This window comes from Salminus brasiliensis, chromosome 22 (genome assembly GCF_030463535.1).
Source record: "Salminus brasiliensis chromosome 22, fSalBra1.hap2, whole genome shotgun sequence".
In the NCBI taxonomy this organism is placed as follows: Eukaryota; Metazoa; Chordata; class Actinopteri; order Characiformes; family Bryconidae; genus Salminus; species Salminus brasiliensis.
Genome location: NC_132899.1, coordinates 17,710,513 through 17,731,448, shown reverse-complemented (window position 1 = coordinate 17,731,448; position 20,936 = coordinate 17,710,513). Strand labels below are relative to the sequence as shown.

Genomic DNA, 20,936 nt, shown 5'->3' with positions numbered 1-20,936 from the left:
TGTCAGTGAAAAGATGCCACTCTCCTGCTGCATTTAGCCAGTACAGAAGATCGACCTGCCATTCTTTGGCCAATCTGGGAATGACGAATGACTCCAAAGGGACACAGGCCGGGCAGCTAGCAACCAGGTCCATTTCTAAAGGTATGCAAGCAAAATTCTGTTAACGTTTACTCAATTGATTACATCACTGAAGGAAACGAAGAGGAGGTCAAACAGTCCAAGCATGGGGATGATCAATGACCAGCATTCCAAATGCATAACACAATCAGTATAATTGAATCTACAACACCATCTGCTCCACAGTACACAGTCCTCCCAAACAGCTGATGCGGTTCCTTTACGAGTGAGGGATATGCATGGTCTTCTCTAGACAACTTCAATATCCAGCGCTCATTCTCTCACTCTCCTTCCAACCACTTTGCCCAAGTTTATGACAGAGGTGAAGTAGAAGGTCATGAGGCCACATGTGAGACTGGTAGAATTAATTAGGATAACTAAATCTGGCAAATGACATTTTAGAAGAGCACAACATCACCCCCTCCCTGATTAGCACTCCCTCACTCCCAATCTTTTTCCTTGATAAACAGACATTAAGGAAAGCCCATGAGTGGTGTACAGACACCTGCAGCCAGTGCAACCTATTAAAAATATAATTATAGATTTTAAAGGACTATCCTGACATGCTTACGGGTCACGGTAAGGCTGTTAATAGACATGACTTCTTGATATACAGTACTGTACAAACATTTAGCCACCTAAGCACATGACTTAAAACCATGTATCTTTTCAGTAAAAGTGTTTTTGCTAGTTAAAGGTTTAGCAAAATTATGAAGATCTCAGTAAACACAAATCAAGTAAAAAGTAGCAAGAATGTCCTATTTGGAAGAACGAGGCCTTGAACGGCCTCAGCCAGAACACAAATTCAATCACCAGCTCACCTGATGAAGTGTCACCACAACCTCATGAAGTGTTAATTAGCCAACCCAGCTACAGAAAGATGAATTACATCACTAGTGTTATTTGTAATTGTTTCAATTTCAATCTCTCTGAGCAAAGGAACACGTACTCTCCAGAAGAGTAGCTTCCAAAGTGGAGGAGAGGTCTGAAGTTCAAGAAAAATCCCTAGAGAATGTCATCTCTCACCAAGGCCCTCTTGCTATACACATAAAAAAAGTGTTTTACTGCTGAGGCTACATTAAAACAGGTAGAAAATCTGTACCTGGATATCCTCAAGCAGCTCCTGCTTCCGCCGCCGTATGTTCTCCAGCTCCTGCTTCTCCTCTGGGGTCAGGTCATCCGGGACTGGGTGGAGGAAGAAGAGAATTATGAGCATGTGGCAGACAAAACTATGCTTTAGACTAGACTATGCTCTCTGCTGGATAGGAATTTGGTTCCGCTCTGTATTTAAACAGAAGACAAGCTTGTGCACTGAAACACACTTACTGCGACACACCATGTGCTAGTATTAGGGACACATGCTATCGGAATCATATTGTAGTTGACAGACAATTGCTTTTACAAATTCTGCATCTGACTGACATTTCAACTTAATTTATCGCTGCAGTCACACAAAAATCTTGGATCTCACATGTCTTTTCACTTTTGAATCGGACAGTTTTATTTATTTATTATTTTTTTACACTGTTTTAAAATTTCAAGATGACTGGACCAATAGAAGTGGTCCAAAATGTTTTTTTGCATGACATCTACGACATGCTGATGTACTGTATTTACTGAACTCCAGCAGATTGTTTAGGTTTACTGGGCTACTGGACTAAATATCTGTGTTTTATCCATTTGACTAAACTTGTGTCCCTCCCTCTACAAACAAATGCTACAAATAAAGTAAATTCATAAATTTTACAAAGGTTGTAGTAATGTTTATGTATTAACATCCATAGATGTGTAGTGTACCCCTAGCCAGTTTGAATCTTATCCTAGAAACTTGGCCCTTCTTAGTTATTTCAATTGATTTATTTTTTTTATAACAGGAAAGAGACATTTGTGTGTACACATAAACACTGAACCCCTAATATAGGGCGTGCACTCTCACCAGGCAGAGAGAAGGCCTGATATTGAAGTGTATGCAACTGAGGGTGATGGAGATATAAAAAAAACAGTTATTCAAGCTGCCTGAGGCACAGCAGTGCCTTTAAACCTTGCATACCCTCAGCATCATCTTTCCCCTGGCAATCAATAACCAGGAGAAACACTGACGTCTGAAGATGGGCCTTTGCCTTTGATTAGGAGCATCAGGATACTGCTTAGGGACCCTGTTTTTATGTTCAGAGCAAATGCAAATATGGTGTGCTTCATCAAAACCATGGGACATACACCGGAGCTGAATGCAGAGAGGCATTCCTGTACCAGATATCAAATTAAACCTATTTTTTAAATCCCCGCTATCTGGGTCAGGCTAGCCATTCTTAATCACAACCAATCACAGCGGTCAGCAGTTCTGATCTACTGTGGAAAGGGCTGACGTAGGGCGACTTATACATATTGTATGTTTTATAAGGACTGTGAATCCATAGAGGCATATATTAAACTGCAGCAATTTCATTTAAGTGGTTTGCTGAAGGGCACTGAAGTACCGTCCACGCATGGGCCGCCTACCAACATCCCTCAGATCAGCCAAAGGCAGCTAGCACCTTTTCCCTTCTCCTCAGCAAGCATTCATAATGTCGAGCTGGACTGAATTAAAGTCACAGGAAGTTCAGACGGATTCATAATGCTGCGTATCGAATATGTATCAGGTCGCATTACCACAGGTCCAGATCGGAGCTGAAAATGTCAGATTCAACGTGTGTTTAGCCGTTCACACTGTCACACCAATAACACATCTGTGTCACATCTGGCAAAAAAGACTGAATTTGGGCCACATTTTCCTGCTGTCTGAATGCAGTCTATGTAGCAGTCCCCACAAGCATTTTTATTATGAATCTTGCATAAGATAAATAAGTTCAGAAATGCTGATTTCAGTTTCCGAAGCTCCAGATTCCATGTTTGAAGTTCTATTTTGAAAAGGACCCAATCAAAAAATGCTTCAGTCCATTAATAGGTCTACAAGTATTTAGATCATTAAGATAATGCTACATTTGTGGTTCAACAACTGTCGCAATACTTCCAATGGAAGTCAAAGTGAAAAGATTTAAAAAGCATTTCTATTGGTCCATTTCTAATTTTTGACAGAAATAAAGGACAACTGCCAGAATCAAACAGTGAACAACCTTTACATTTATTACAATTTATTGCATTTATTATTAGATTTTATAAGGCCTAACCTATTCACAGCGGTTTAGCAACAAATCAATGTTTATTATTATTATTATTATTTAGTGGTGTTCAGTAATGTTGAAATGTTCTGATGACCGGTACCTTAATGTATTTTCCTATGTTATGCGAAAGGAGGAGGTGGAGGTGAATTTGACCACCTGATCTTATCATATGAATGAACAACATAAGCTAATTCACTTATGAGCTAAACTCTACCTTGGACTCTCAATTATATCATTTGCTTCTCCAGCTAAAACCTTTTGATCCCATCCACATCCAAGAGCACAGGACTGGTGGAACGACTACAACATCTCATAGTCGTACATATTCACCATAAATTGAAAGGGTCTGTGAGGCCAACCCCAGGCCATCAAAGTCATCAAAAATGTCCAAGTCAGCACACAGTGCCCCCCGCTAGCCAAACACCCTTTCTCACTAGAGCAAATTCCTCACAAAGTTCCTATTGGTCGCCATGGTAACACACTGCCTGCATCCTACCCCCTTGATGCTTGACAGGAGGGCTGTATAGAGGAATGACTAGCTCCCTCCACACTGCCCCACCCCCACTTTTTACACCCACACCAACAAACTAACATGTTTCTGTCCCGCCTTGACGAGAGGACATACGCAGCACACATGCTCACAGAAGAAGCCCAGCAGATAAACATAAGGACTGAACGAGCTGATACAACTAGCATAATGTTTCATATCTATTATTACTGCCCCCACATGAGGTGGCAACAACAGTGGAAAACGTAGCAGCAGTTATCAATAGCACTGCTACATGGACCAGTATCTGGAAGACAGAGATAGCAGCAAAGCAACAACCACAATGATCCACTGTACGGGCGTCTTACTATAGCTCAGAGCAATTACTGCCTGAGATGGCAGCCCGATATTGGACCCAGCTGTCTTTTTCCCATGCTTCTGTGGTTATTATTTTAAAGTACTGAAATCTAACAATGCTAACGTGCTATAACGTGTGATAATTGCACTGGTGTACTGATCGTCCAACCTTAAAGGTTAATTATGCCAGACCTCTTGTCCATCGGTTATTCTCCTTAGCCACAAATGAAACTCTGATCATTTTTTTTCTGTAGGCAGGCCGAAGAACCCGAGTTGTGTAATCTTTCTGTATTTATAACTGCACTACTGTGGGCATGTCATGCTTCTGCACATGCTTAAATGGTCCTCTCACATCCAGGCAAAAACCCCATTACAAACAAAAACCCTTCACATTAGCACGTACAGCATGTTCCATCAAGCTACTCATTAAAAAAACAGTCTCTAAAAGGAGGCAGATACAAAACATCGGCTCTACATTACTCAGATTTTATGTTCTATGCTACAAAATGTCTGACTGTAAACTGGGTCTGGTTCAGGGTCTGAAACGGGTGTGTTGAGAGACCAGTCTTACTCAGCCATGTAACACCATCTGTCCATCTAACGCAACAACAACCAATGGTGGGCAGCTGCATGTTTATTCACATACGTATCGGCTTCTTTGGGAGTGTTGTGGGAAAAGAGATGAGACTACCAGAGAGGTCAGAGTCACGTCCACAGCATAAGCAATGTTTTGTTTTCTGAATGTCAGGAACTGTGCTGGGATGAACATTAACAAGCTAAATTATGGTGACGAGGAAGTAGCAATTTAAAATTCCAGGCCTTCTATTGCACAATATCCTATTCGGATCATATCAAGCCAGACCTGTTCTCCACAGAAAAAGCTGTTCAGCCTTCCATCTGGCCAAAAACTGGAGAATCATCCAGCAGAAGCTGTGATCAGCAGTGCAGGAACCTGTGTGAGCCACTCATACCCTTTCATTCTTGTGAGTGGATGGGTGTGAAGAGTATGTGATGGAGAAAGCTTCCACATGGTCATGCAGGCACCGCTGCAGCCTGGGTATTATACTTCCATAGGGAGGTTCAAAGCCATTCAGAGCTAGAAATGGGAGATATACACAGATCCGAACTGAATTAATGAACCTTGTCGACCTTCAAATTCAGGCCAGGAAAATGATATAGTCCCCAGGAAACCCAATTCCCACTTAGTCTCCATCCTGCTGCTAGAAATATCACACAAGATGCAAAAGAACCCCCTTACTTTACATGCAGTAACGAGAGACCATTTATTAGAATTAAAGACCTCAAATACATTTCCGGTCTACTCAACATCATAACACAGAACAGGTTTCTCAGGTGAATCAATCACACAACAGTTTTAATGCAATTAACAGAATGGGTTGTGTAGGAATACGGTTATGTTAACTTTACAGTTTACAACTGTACTTAACTGTTAACCTTTTACATTCAAATGGATTGGGTGGTTGGTTTCTATCTACTGAGCTGCTGTTGGCTGAATATTTTAGCATGTGTAATATTCTACACTAGTTCAATATACAGAATCACTACTTCTAACCTAGTCTTTAGGTCGCATTTTAGAAGTTAAGTGCTGTGTTTTTGGGGTTTTTTACATTTTCTAGTAAGTTTAATATTGCTGTGTGGTCCACATTTCTGTCAATTTCACTTTGCAGTGAAATTATTTGATATAACAATCGCTAGAGTGTAATTGGTTTTGGTGTTGTGTGGTGCACAGGAAGCCTATAGTCAAACGCTTATATAGGGCTGGGCAATTAATCAAAATATGATATTCAGAACCTCCAATCAACGTAATCGTGTCTAATCCCATGTCCGTTTTCCTATTTTTTTTTATACTTAATTAAAACGTGTAACAATTCTGTTAATACTTCCCCATATGTACTGTCCACTTAAAAACATACTAACCAATGTGTGTGACTCCGCCCTGATCAGTCTTTGACATGGAAGCAACAAGGAGGAAAACTAAAATGCCAACTGAACAACACAAGTAGCTTATACAATCGTTCATTAATCATAATTAGTTAATTTATTAATCAATTAATCATGATATTGATTTGAGGTCATATCGCCCAGCACAATGCTTATGTTACATGCATGCTTGTCTGAAGGTTGGTCAGTTGAAATGCAGTAGAAACATGGGCACCACAGACTGTATCCATTTTCCATTATAAGATATTTTTTCACACTGATATTTACACCAGTGCTGCAGTTTATAGATAATGTCCATTTACAGAACCAATACAACAGCAAAGTAAAGGATCTGCACGAACCCTTTTCATTATATCTTTGCCTTAGCCTTTTTAAGTATATGGCTTCTAGTAGTGGTTTATATTCACAAAGCTGAAGGTAATATGTAGCAGAATAAACACAGACTACTGTATCCACACCACCAAGTGTGTAATCAGGCAGTTTCTGATGCACTGACCAAACCACAACCAACAAGACAGAAACCCTGTCTAATCCATCGCAGCACCTGCAAAGTCTTCAAAGGACCAATGAAGTAATGCTGTAATGAGACCACAAACACCCAGGTGCACATCTGCACTGCAGGTGTTCATCACAGCTGGAGCATTACAATACCACCTACTGCATCTCATTTTTTCAGTCTGATCACACCAAGCAAACCTGGAAGGTCAAACAACAATATGCACTACTAACACTACTAAACACAATACCATAAAAAATAATAAACTGCAATGCATCATCAGGCTTATAGTATCGCAATATACTAAATCGTATCCCCAGTAATATGATGCGTATTGTTTTGACAGGTTCTTGCCAATACACAGCCCTAGTCATTTCCTGTTCAACGGTGACCACAGCAATATTTTGGTGACTGCACAGTAATACGGCAATCACAATATTTCTGCCATTGCCTTGCATATCCCATATCACAGTAACAGTGTAATTATTATCTCCTGCTGAACTTTGCCAGCACCTTTCTGCACATGAACAGCAATCAGTATACTTGAGACTTGAAGGCTTTTGCATGGTACACAAAACATATCACAATATCCTGTTTTATTATGAGGTTCGCAAATAATGAGGAACAGACAAGGCACACAATCAAAAGAGTACTAAAAAATCCACATTTGTTAGGTCTATATATAAGTCTATATGTCCAAAGGTTTGTGGAACTCTACTTTAAGATGCACTGACTGCTGACAAAGGTCTTCAGCTGCACACACACAGCCCCTATAACCTCCACAGAAAAGCACTGTCAACAGAATAGGATACTCCAGAACAGCCACACATGAGCCTAAGGTTACCATGCCCAATGCCAAGCATGAGATAGAGGGATATAAAGACCCCCAGCATTTGACTGTGGGGTAGTGGAGCTGGCCTTTCTGTGGCCTGATGGGGTTCTATCCAAAACCTTTGGGATGAGGTGGTGTGGAGTTTGTCACCCAACATTAGTACCTGGCCTCACAGACGCTCTTCTGACTGAATGCAATCAAAGCTCCAATAGAGAGCCATCCCTAAGTATAGCGTTTTTAAAAAAAAAAACCTTGAATTTGTAAGAAATATTTGACAGGTGTCCACAAACTTTTGTTAAAGCAGTAATGTATTTTTTTGAAAAGTATATTTCTGTGACAGAGAATCATTTTTTGGTATTCACAAAGTTTGTCAAATTTATTTGCCTGCATTTTTCTCAAACGGCACAAATCTTAAATACTGCATGTTTCTTCATTACAAGGGAGATGATGGAAGCAGCAGAACAGTAATGACTGAAGCATAATCTACCTTTAGCACACTACCCCAGGTCCCTTACTTAACATACTCGTCTTACATTCAGTCCGAAAACATGAGCTCCGTCACAAATACAGACTGCATACACAGCACTGATTCAACCCACCCCCCCCCCCCCCCCTGCAGGAGGTAAGTAGACAACATGAGGAAATAAAATAATGCTACATATTTTCAGAAGACAAAATTAAGGCAAGAACCTTCTAAACAGCTACACTGGCTCTGAATAACCATGTATTTGGCCTCAAAGGAAAAAACAAAGCAGCCAAAAAGAGGAAATGAAAAAAGCTACAACCAAAGTTCACAAAGTTCTTCACCAAAGCCACTATTCTCCCAACATCTGCTCTGAGGAGTCAGCGTCCCTGCACATACACTGATAAGAGAAGGGCCAACGAACAGTAGCCTTCAACAAACAGAGCAATGGAGGCACCTCCAACAAAACACACAATTTGCTGGGTTTGACATGACTTGACAAATGTATTGGCAATAACAACGTAACTTGAAAAACTATAGATCAGAACAAAAACTAGAAAAAAAGGTTCATTCATTAAAGGTTTCTTCACTGAAGATCTACACCAGAGTCCTTGCAGGTGAAGTGAGGACTGCAGTGCATAACACTTACTTCACTTTATGGATCACAACCTTTGGTCCAGTTTGCCTGCCCAGCCAGGTTAAAGAATACGGATGAGCTCCTGCATCCCACTAACACCAAAAAGAGTTTCCAGTCTCTTCCAGTAATCCCAAATGACCCATGTGCTCATTGAGAAGATGATGCTAGTAGAGCTGAGGGCTCTTCAGGTCCAGAGAGAGCGAGAAAGGGAGCAGGCTGGTGGTGAAGAGAAGACTGGAGGAGAGTACAGGAAGCCAGCAGTGCACGCAGTAAAGCATGACTACAGCCACTCTCACTGGTTTCAGACACATTACAGAGAGCAATCACCCTCCTTCCCAGTCAAAGTTAACCCCTCCTTTAGGTCTATCTATTCCCCTCCCCTCCTCTGGAGGAAAACCAATATTAGCAGACTCAGCACCACCTTGTGGTAGCTCTGTACACTAGCCCTAAAATATGAATCAGTCTTAAATCATCAGCTCAGCTGGAACAACACACACACACACACACACACACGTATACATATACATATACATATATATATATATATATATATATGAAAAATAAAAAAACATATGTGCACATATTTGGCAAAAGTGTTGCTTTTTCTATATACTATTTGTCTGTTTGATTAAGGCGAATATCCTCTGTTTCAGGTCTACGTTTGTCTCGTCTTACTGAATTAAATGCAGAAAAACAAGCCTCTCCCTCACAGATCTACTGGTTTATCCACTATTCCCCATCTAAGCTATAATACAGACATTTAAATTACAATAAAGCCTATACCCACAGTTCTCAAAGTGGGGTCTGGGGACCTCCAGGTTCAGGGGCCTAGTGACTTATTTGTATCGGAGTCAGAAGAAAAATGATATGATCACTACACCCATCACTCCAAAGTAAAATCAAAGGCTTTCACCATTGTCTCAAATACCCAGGAGTCTGCACCCAGGAGCAGTTCTGGGCTCATTACTGCTGGTTTACTTTCACACAGAACAATTCCATTTAAACCGTGGATGAATTGTGCAATTTCTAACATCACTTTTCTACCATTGCTAAATGGTAGTGTAGGTTCAGTCCATTTATTGCTTTTCATTGCTTGCCTGGGATACAAACACTCGAGCAGCGAAAAACAGCAGGTTTTTAGGTGGTAAGTCTAAGCAGTCATGTGACAACCCCACGCATGGCATCAAAAGCAGATGGCACCAGAGTCCGCTTGAAGCGAACCCCGGACCACCGGAAACAACATGGAGATGAACTCACACTTAAATAGCTTACATAACTGCTCATTAATTGATTTTGTGATATTGATTTGAGGTCTCTGGTTGGGCAGACTACAATCTGATCGCTGTGTTGGACAGAACATGCAAATTCGCTTGTTGCTCTGCAACTACTACTGGTGTTTCAGTTGTACTAGGTGGAACTTTGGTTGTCAAATGTGTCTTGTAGTGATGGATGTGTTTACATTGCTATAATGTGGCTCAGATATTGTCGCAGAAAACCTCCTGAAGGGCACTGCTCTTGATTTACCAATCAATCTACTTCTCTAATCCATGTTCAGGAACTCAGACTTTGAGAAGCTCTGGCATACATGGGAAAGGACTGAAGTAGAGTTGTTGCTCCTTCATGTTGAGAGGTGCTTCTGGAATCTGATAAGGATGCCCCCATTCGCTTCCCACTGGAGGTGTACCAGGCACGACTAACTGGAAGGAGACACTGAGGAAGACCTAGGACCCGCAAGAGGGATTAGCCCATATCTCCCGGCTGGGAGCGCCTGGGTAACAAAGGCCCAACTGGAGTGAACTGCAGCATTACCGAATTTAAAGAGCTTCTTTCAGGGTGCCACCCAGTAAAGTCCCAGCTGACCTGGATTTCCAGGGTTAGGAGGGTACTGAAGGAAAAGAGGATTGGTCTCCCCCACCTTTTCCTTAACATCGGTCTTTCTGTCGGCCAAACTCAAACTCCAGTGAGGGAGGAAATTAGGGTAAAGGGCACACATACTTTGGCTCCAGTAATTTTAACAAAACAGTACATTTAACAATATCTAGAGGAATTAATTCAAGAAATAAGTGTGTGTCCTTAAAGCAGATAATTAATGGCTGCTATCTGAAAGGTAATACTCACAACAGTGGATCAGAGCTGTAAATTATTTCAGTAATGTTAATTATTTCATTAGAATTGAATCTTTCATTAATTATAGAGCCATTCTAGTGATTATTCCAAACCAAAAACCTAAACAAATTTGATTTTGCCATTACACAAAATCAAGACTGTCGCGCTCACCCTGAACCTGTCACGTGACATCTTTATTATCGGTCATTGTACAAATCAGTAATGCAAAAATGTTGGGGGAAAACATTACACTGGTCTGAGGGTCGAACTTACTAAAGCCTTTAGGTTCCTGTTAGTCACGGGGAAGCCAGCACACAGTTTAAAGCTTTGCCAGATGCGATTCAACCCATCAAAAGAGGGGTAATTAGCTGAGGACCGTGAACACTACTCCAGAACATTTTAAGCTCATCATCTTGGCTTTAAAAAAAAAAAAAAAAAAAAAAAAAAAAAAAAAAAAAAAAAAAAAAAAAAACAATCAATAGATGCGTAGACGAACAAACACCCTTTGAGACATCCTGGGTTTGCTCTCTTTTATTCATCATTAACAAGGCCCCTATCTAGCAAATCAGTCAGTAGCTTAACTGTAGACCAGTTTAGAAGAGAACACCCTGTTTGTGTGCCATTACACTGAGGGGCTCTGTCTTAATACCCTCACAGCTCTGATCAGAAGGGGGGTGATGGAAAATCTGGGTGGAAAAAAACAAAAACAAAACAAAAAGCAAAAGACTAAACAAGACTGTCTTTTATATTCCCTCTATTTCAGACTGCCTGCCAACATAAAACTGATGGATTGTTACTCTCTAGATATACAGATTCTCCCCTCTACCCCATGACCACTCTTTCCACATAATGGAGTAAATCTACATACACAAAATGAGGGGGCTTGTGTTGGAACTGAAGCAACAAAAAAAAAAAAACACCCTATAATGGACACCAGCTTTTGCCTCAATGACAGTGGTTGATGGGTGCTGTGCTCCACAGCTCGTCTCACCCAGAGGTCAGTCGAAGGTTAGTCTGCTGTCTAGTCCGAACCTAAAGGGTCTATCCCTCAGCTAAGCTAGCTAGCCCTCTCTCTCTCTCTCCGCTGTGTAAACAGGGCCACAACGTGTGTGGGCATTTATGGCAGTTTTAGGTTGAAGCGTTTCATGTGATTGACGACAACTGTCAGCCAGCAACAATGCACATTGTCCGGTTACCACAGCGGCTCCCAGGCAGCCTGCCGGCCTGATCCCCGGCTCTCACTGTTCAGTCAGTTAGAAAGCTAGCCCTGGAGGAGCCGACCTGTTGCACTTCGGCGACCTGTCAGTGGACATTAGCTGGCTAGATATGAGAAGAGGAATCTCACTAAGCTAAAGCGACAAAGATTGAATGAAAAACCTGAGTAAAAAATAAAGCAAGCAATAATGAGAAAAAACTAGCACCGCACTCTCTCTCACTCACCGACTCCATCTTCTGATTTCAGCACCATTGTTGACAGCGCTCTGAATGAACCGCCGAGCAAACTAGTAGTCTAGACTGTCTAAAAGTCCTGGAAACTTCGAGCCCTCCAGCGCTTCCACTCCAGACCGCTCTTCTGTGAACTCGCCTCGAACGAAAAGAGGAAACCCGCTCCGGAGTATCACTTCACAACACTTTCAGACACCGCAGTGAGCTGCGCTGCGCTGCGCTGAGCTGAGCTGAGCCCTCTACGCTGCCATGCCATGCTTTTCGAGAGGGGGGAGGGGCTTCACGAAGAGAGAACTTGGAGCAGCCAATCAGGCGCTGTGGTCAAATAAGCCCCTTTTCTTCGCGCGCACGCGCCGTGAGCGCCCCGCCCCAAAGAGGCCTTCACTGATAGACATCTGCAAATGTTTTTTTTTTTATTAGAATTAAATTATAATTAAATTACAGTTTTAAAATAGTACCAAAGCAGCAGTATCAGTGTAAAATACACGATGAAAAGCATTATAATAGGATGCTTTTGTAATATGTATTTTCATGGGTTTTAAAATAATAAAATAATAATAAATAAATAAATAAATGTTTTCAAAATAATAAACAAAGCTTAGATGGTAGAGAAAGCTGTAGTGCACTGCAGATTTTAGGTAAAATGAGTTGGTTTATAAAATATAATAATATAACTTTTGGTGGTTGGTGTGACGTGATAGATAACACCACTACCTGCCACTACACTACTACATGGAGCTACAACACCATGTTGGAGACTGGGGTTCGATTCCTGGTCTGGGTGACTGTGCTGTGCTACACCAAAAAGAGTCCATGGGCAAGACTCCTAACACTACAGTGGCCCACCTGTGTAACTTTGTAAGTCGCTCTGGATAAGAGCGTCAACTAAATGCCATAAATGTAACTATTTTAAACTTTAATAAAATGATTATGCATGAGCCAAAAATTTTTACAAAAAACCTCAAGATACTTGATGTATGTATGAAAAATATGTTTAAAAAAACTATAATAACAAATAATACATTTACTAGACATGAATAACTTGGGTATCTGATTTGTATTAAAATCTTAAATGCTATTATTATTGTACGTTTTTGAAAACAAAATGGGCCACATGTACACGAGAACAAGTTTTCTTTTAATGTCTGTTCACAACACAGTAAAGTCATAAAAGTTATAAAAGCAGTGTGAATTAAAAATCATAACACCGTTCCCTTACATAGCATGACAGAAACACTGCTTTCTATGAGCTTTGTTGATAGATGTGGTTAAGAGGAGAGGAAAGGAAACACATTATTATTGGTTAATGTTATTTTTCCCTACCTGCTGGCAACAATTAACAATCAAATGTTTAAAAGGCAACGTCCTCATACATAAAGCGATTTGCAGTGATAGGAAATGCTTGCAGTTTCAGACAAGCATCTGCAGTTTATGTTCACTGTTTAAAAACGTCTGTTGACTTGCTTTTCTCGCATGGTAAACTATGAGCAAGTCCACAAATAGTCGGTTTATGCAGAGCGCTGCCATGGTGAAATCACAGTTCAGGACAGCAATAAACAAACTAGCACTTAAAAGAAAGTCTTATGACCAGAAATTGTTGGTTTGGGTTGGACTTGACCAGAAATAAAAAATGAGTTATTTTTATGACAGAGCTTTTCCACAAAAGGACACGTGTAAAGACAGAGAGAACGCTCGTACCCTCAGGGGAATAAAAGAGGGAATAACAGTTGCCCTTCGGCTCGCCCTACACTTGGGCCTTGTTTTCTTTCCCTGCTCTTAAGTAGCGTGGCTGTTTGATCAAAACCATGACTAATATGATTACACTTAAAATAGGTTAAAAAAGCACAACGAAAAGAAATCCTGTTCCTTAATCACCTCTTTAGGATCAGTAGGGGGTTTGGGACACGTGAGAGAATGGTAACAGTAATGTCTTTCGGCTGTTGAGCAAAGAGATGGTGTGTTGTAGCTTATTCCAGAGTTGTTATTTTTACATTGTGTAAAAGACATCACGCCTTGTAATTACTCAGTCACATTGTGTGAGAATGTTATTTTAAATGGACCAATACAAATGGTTCAATAAAAGGCTAAAATCAAGTTACTTTAGTTATTATTTATCAGACAGCAATGATGTGCAAAATGCAAAACCTAAAGGTCAACAACTTCATGATTCTGAAAGGCCTGACGCACCTCAGTGATCCATTTCTGACTTTCCTCTTGAGCTTTTGGCTAACATACAATAAATCATAGGTGTCCACTGCATCTGACACACAACGGGCATGTGTGCAGAGAAAGGGTAAGGTGAATAAATGCACAAACTGTCAGCAGGTAACCCCACACTGGAGACTTGAGTTGCACTGACCTCCAGTGGATAGCTGTGGTATTACACACATTACACATCCTACTTTTTTTTTTTTTTTAATCTTGATTGGCCTGCCCAACAAAACGCCTAATTAGTAGTACTAAGAGATGAGACAGCAAACAGTTAAAGATGTCTAAATGCCAGAAGCTGTGTTTGCTGGCTAATAATCAGAGAACAGAAACTGTGTGCTTTCTCCCCAACAGTATGAGTTAGGGCCAGTTGTCATGGCAATAAGCGCTTCTATGTTCTTTGCTTAAACTGGAATTTTAATTAAGGTGAACATAGTTGGTGTGTTGAGTATACACGCAAGCACACACCCACACGCGCACAAACACACACTCGTACACTTGCGTACACACTCGCATGTGTGTGTGCACTGCTTGACAAACGATGTGTGAGGGATGCTTACTTGAACCATACAGTCCTGAGAAGCATCCCCAACACGCACACACACACACACACACACACACACACACACACACACACAACAACACATGCATGTATGCATACATGCACACTTACACACATGTAGCCATCCAGATTTAAGGAGTAACAAACAAAGCAACCAACAAAATCCAACAAAACTAAAATAGCTATGAGCACCAACAGAAATGTCATATCAAACAGCTTTGTTACCATGGTGCTGGAGCTCTGAATTATCCTCTGTGTTCTAAATAAAAAGCATATTTATGTGCCCCTCAAATGCAACATAATTTCCCCTGATTATGCACCCCATGTTATGATGATAGGACATGGGTTCAGACTCACTGAACTACACTACTTTTTACCATTTATAGCAACCCGATGACATTACGGTTCAATCCTAGACCTAAAGTAAAACATTCATACAGAAAGGACAAATAAAAAAATTATACTTCAAAAGATTTTTAGAGTGATGCTATAGGAGAACAACTTTCTAATATATGTATATATATATATATATATATATATATATATATATATATATATATATATATCATATTGTATATATATATATATATTTTTATATTTTTTTTATTTATATTTTATTTTTTGTCAATTATTTGACCTTTTTTGGACCAATTTGGTACTGCCAATTAACCCAGCCGTTCATAGCTCCCCTAGCACTAGCAATGCTCCCAAAGCTAGGGGGGTAAGGACTTATCACGTCTCCTCCTAAGCCAGCCACCGCCTTTTTTCAAACTGCTGCCAGCGCAGCATCGCCAGGCAGCCAACACGCTTGGAGTAAGGTTTCGGGTCCCCAGCTCCCCCTCACCAGCTAGCAGACACCTGTGCCTCCCAACATCGCTTAAGAGTGATGAGGGGAGAGTGCATCATCTACCCACCCGGACTCTGGCAGCATAGCTTGGGATTCGAACTTGGGACCCACAGGCCATAGTGGTAGCACATTACACCACTGAGGCACTCTGAGCCCTACCATTTCTCCAACAGAGATAGAACAAAAGCCAAAGGTGACGGTGGCAAGGAGAAACACCCTCAGATCTGCAGGAAAACGAAGTTCCTTTGGTTAAAACTACTTATAATTGATAAAATAATAATAATTGCTAAAAGGAGCTTCACACTCACACTACAATCTCTACTACATGCATTGTTCTTTGTGGAACGGAAAGTGGTTCTTTTTCAAAGAACCCTTTATTTGTCGGAGTGCAGAACACAGTGGATGTTAGTGAGAATAATATTCAAGTCAAGTCAAGTCAAGTCAAGTGGGTTTATTGTCATTTCAACTACATACAGAGTACACAGTGAAACGAAACAACGTTCCTCCAGGACCATGGTGCAACATAGACAGTGCATACAAGACACAAGTGCAACATAACAACAAACAAGTGCGGACAGACAACACAACACAGTACAGACAGAGGATAATAAATAATGACGGTAGTGTGCAAGTTGTGCAATGTGCAATAAATAGAGTCCAGTGAGGTAGTAAAGTTATTAGTGCAAATGCTTGTGCAAAAAATGCTTCCCATGTTCTCTGGGGTAAATGGTTGGAAAGAGAGAGAGAGGGAGAGTGTACATGTACCAGAAAGATATCAATTCAGAAGTTGAGTTGTGTTGAGGAGTCTGATGGCTTGGGGGAAGAAGCTGTTGCAGAGTCTGGTCGTGTTGGACCGGATGCTGCGGTACCTTCTTCCTGATGGCAGGAGGGAGAACAGTCTGTATGAAGGGTGGGTGGAGTCATCCACAATGCTGGTTGCTTTGCGGATGCAGCGGGTGGTGTAAATGTCCATGACGGAGGGGAGAGAGACTCCGATGATCTTCTCAGCTGTCCTCACAATGCGTTGGAGGGACTTGCGGTCAGAGGCTGTGCAGGTCCCAAACCAGGCAGTGATGCAGCTGCTTAGGATGCTCTCTATGGTTCCCCTATAGAAGAGGGTGAGGATGGGTGGAGGGAGACGGGCCTTTCTCAGCTTCCGGAGGAAGTAGAGACGCTGTTGGGCTTTCTTGGCTGTAGAGCTGGTGTTCAGGGACCAGGTGAGGTTCTCCGATAGGTGGACACCAAGGAACTTGGTGCTCTTAACGATCTCCACAGAGGAGCCGTTGATGTTAAGCGGAGAGTGGTCCGGTCTTGATTTCCTGAAGTCAACAACCATTTCCTTGGTCTTCTCTACATTCCAGTGAAGGTTGTTGACTGTACACCAGTCTGTCAGCTGCTGCACCTCCTCTCTGTATGCTGACTCGTCGCCTTTGCTGATGAGACCCAGCACAGTTGTATCATCGGCGAACTTTATGATGCTGTTAGAACTGTGTTTCGCAACACAGTCATGAGTCAGCAGGGTGAACAGCAGAGGACTCAGTACACTGCCCTGAGGTGCCCCAGTGTTCATGGTGATGGTGCTGGAGCTGCTGTCCCCGAACCGGACTAACTGGGGCCTTCCTGTCAGGAAGTCCAGGATCCAGTTGCAGAGGGGGGTGTTGAGGCCCAGCAGGCTTAACTTCCTGGTGAGGTTCTGTGGGATGATGGTGTTGAATGCTGAACTGAAGTCTATGAACAGCATTCTGACGTAGGTGTCCTTCTTCTCCAGGTGGGTAAGGGAGAGATGAAGGGTGGTGGTGATGGCATCGTCCGTGGAGCGGTTGGGACGATATGCAAATTGCAAGGGGTCCAATGAAGAGGGCAGTTGGTTCTTGATGTTCCTCATGACTAACCTCTCGAAGCACTTCATGATGATGGGCGTGAGGCAGGACACCGTGGACTTCTTTGGCACGGGGACGATGGTGGTGGTCTTGAGGCACGTTGGGACAGTGGAGCTGCGCAGGGAGATGTTGAAGATGTCCGTGAGAACATCTGTCAACTGGTCTGCACACTCTCTGAGCACTCTGCCGGGGATGTTGTCTGGTCCTGCAGCTTTCCGTGGGTTGACTCTGCGCAGAGTTTTCCTCACGTCCACTGCAGTCAGGCACAACACCTGCTCGTCCGGCTTGGGTGTGGTCTTTCTCACCAACGTGTTGTTCTGTGCCTCAAACCGTGCATAAAAGTCGTTCAGGGCATCGGGGAGGCATCACTGTCACAGGACGGTGGCATTGTCCTGTAGTTTGTGATTTCCTGGATGCCCTGCCACATGCGCCGTGTGTCACCGGTGTCTTTAAAGTGGTTGTGGATTCTCTGGGCGTGTCCGCGCTTTGCCTCTCGGATGGCTCATGACAATTTGGCTCTTGCTTTCCTTAGGGCCGCCTTGTCCCCCACTCTGAAGGCCGAGTCGCGGGTCCTCAGTAGCGCACGCACCTCAGGAGTCATCCACGGCTTCTGATTTGGGCGTGTGGTGATGGTCTTGGAGACAGTGACATCATCAATACACTTACTGATGTAGCCAGTGACTGATGCTGTGTACTCCTCCAAGTTAACAGAGTCGCCTTCTGTCGCAGCCTCCCTAAACATGTCCCATGCAGTGCACTCAAAACAGTCCTGAAGGGCAGAGATGGCTCCTGCTGGCCAGTGTTGTTGAAGTCTTTGTAATTACACAAGATGTTCTCTTAGAGAACAACTTCATGGCCTTTAAATAATGAACAGGGCAGATTACTGGACATCCGTGTTGCAGCTCAGGAAGCAGTGCGCTCCTTGAAAGAAAAAGTGTTGATCAATGAAATTACGGTCTAAGCAATTATAATGATTAAACTCACAGCAGTGTTTTGTTTAAACTGTGCAGACGAGCTCTTCTGTTTTCACCCTGCACAAAAAATTATATGCTTAGCTATTGCTTTTAATGGGACTTCGACAGCTCAAAGAAGCAGCATACTATAGCAATCACTGTAAAAAAATTAATAAAATAAAAATAAAAACAGGGCATTTATTGGCAAAAAATTACAAGTACACATTCCACAAATGTCCTTAATATTTTGCTAAAATATTGTAAGGAACAGTGTTTGTTTCAGAGTATGTATATCCTCTGGACAGAGTGCCAATCCATCCCAGAGTGCCACACACAAGCATACCCTCACACACACATGCCTATGCCCAATTTAGCATGGCCAATTCAGCTACTGTGTGCATTTTTGGCAGGCATGAGAAAATCAGAGTATCCGGAGGAAACCTGCACAAACACAGAGAGAGCACACCAAACTCCTCACAGACAGTGACCCGAGGGGGAACTGATCCCACAACCTTACCAGTCTGCCAGTTAGCTTTTAGCCTTGCCCCCACTCGCTTCCCTAGGTTTTGGCTTTCTCAAGTCTGGTACTTTACCCTCTGATGTGTGTTTAGTTCCAGCTTTGTAGTCAACTGAGGTAGTCCAGTTTGTTTTAGAGGGAGAAGTCGCTAGAGAGCAGAGATGGTAAAAACTAGTGTCAGCTGGACTTAGCTTTGCTTTTAGCCTAGCATGGATCCCCATTTGCCTTCACAGTTTTCCCTTTGTCACATGATGTGTTTGAGCTCCCCTTCTGTAGACACATGAGGCCTGGTTCCCAAATATAGATTCCCAGAGCTAGAAGAATATGGTGGTGATGTGCAGCTCTCCAGTATCAACACCATATTCCCCCAGCAACCAATGAAAAAAGACCTAGCCAGGGCCTAGACATGCCACTGGAGTCCAGACTGTTGCGAAACAGTCTTGGGGGTTTAAGAACTGGCCTGAAGGAGGACACAGCAGTGTTTGAGGTTCATGTTAGGCAGTTCCACGTACTGAACTCTCATAATTCAAATATGCCAAGAAAATACAGTTTGATATCCTAGGACCCCTTTAACAACTTAACCTATTAGCACAGTGCTAACTGGTATAATTCAATAGCCATGTAGCTCCAGGGCAAAGGTCTTGATGAGTTACATTTGATTTGTTCCTACATTTGAGTTGAGGGGAAAATTACATTTCATTATTGACTAAACTATCCCTTACGCTGCCAGGGACCCCACACAGAGCAGAGACAAAAGTTTATGAATGTGCCAATATCTCTTTGTCCCAAACAGGCTTGTTTCCAACAGACTAAATACTGCGGACACCTCGGAGAGCTCTGAAAGACTCAACTACAGCGCATTAACTTAGAATAGAAACGCTAACGTCATCTCTCTTCCCCCACTTTCCCCCACCAGTTTCAGCAACATAAGCACCTGAGTAAAAAACAAAATCTCCCCCTCTGGCCCTGGGTGCTTATTCTGGACTCAAAAACAGCAGGAGAAAAACAACAGGACTCCATCCAGATCTAGCCAACACCAAAATAGCATATTAACTGACCACTTGGGAAGACCTGAGCTTTGGGGGTCTAATTGGTCTAATTTTTAACAGAGACCTCACATTTCCACCACTTTATATCTTTCAACAGTCCATCTTCCTTTCCACAGCGTCTGCTCTATTTCTCAGTGCACGAGGGCCTCTGGTGCTGAGTGTGGAGAAGGCAGAATTGCCTCAAACTTCAGACGTTTACTTCAGAGCAGGGGCATTAATAATGCATCAGCCATAATTAAGGAAAGCAGTCAATAATTAATAGTCATCAGAGTAACTTTCTGGAGGGTGACTGTGCGAGTGACTGAGGAGGGACAGTTTGGGGCCTTCTTAAACTTACTCCCAGTCACACTCCCGTAGGCATGTTAGATGTGTTTGTATCAAACTGGAAAAAGTCATTTGAGGAAAATCGAGCACTTTGCATTATTCAGTCGACTGCATGTGTTTATGGTGACAGTACAAAGCGAGAGTATTGAAATCCCCTGATGAACATACCAAACAGGACAAAAGAAAATGTGATGGGCCTTGTCTGGTAGATCCTAGAAACCCTTGCACAGTACACATAGCTTTCCTTGCTGGTCTCTCTCTCTCTCTCTCTTTCTGTGTGTGTGTATGAGAGAGGCAGACTAAGCCAACCCCAGACACACTGAGTTTTCTGTTTCAGGTTTTCTGTGGCAAAACAGATGTGGGCCTTAATCAGAAGCACCAGCAGCACTATCTGAATACATTTAAATATCAATGTCACCCTGTTTCTTATCAGGACTGCAGGATCCGTACCATTCCTTAATGCCCACATCATTTCTGATGGTACTGAGGCTTCATTTAGAAATCAACACACTGGTATTCTTAGAGATGAACA

General features: G+C 42.3%; 1 protein-coding gene across 4 annotated transcripts in view; it reads right to left on the bottom strand.

The window, feature by feature from the left end:
• Positions 1-20,936, bottom strand: part of cyth1b (cytohesin 1b) — a 67,769-nt gene that overhangs the window by 16,334 nt on the left and 30,499 nt on the right. For 2 of the 4 annotated variants that reach the window (XM_072667040.1, XM_072667038.1), the window contains exon 2: positions 1,220-1,302. In XM_072667040.1, the coding sequence (XP_072523141.1) occupies positions 1,220-1,302 (83 nt within the window). Of the gene's footprint in view, positions 1-1,219; positions 1,303-8,524; positions 8,839-12,058; positions 12,290-20,936 lie in introns of those variants that run through there. The other 2 variants (XM_072667039.1, XM_072667041.1) reach the window with 2 other exon arrangements.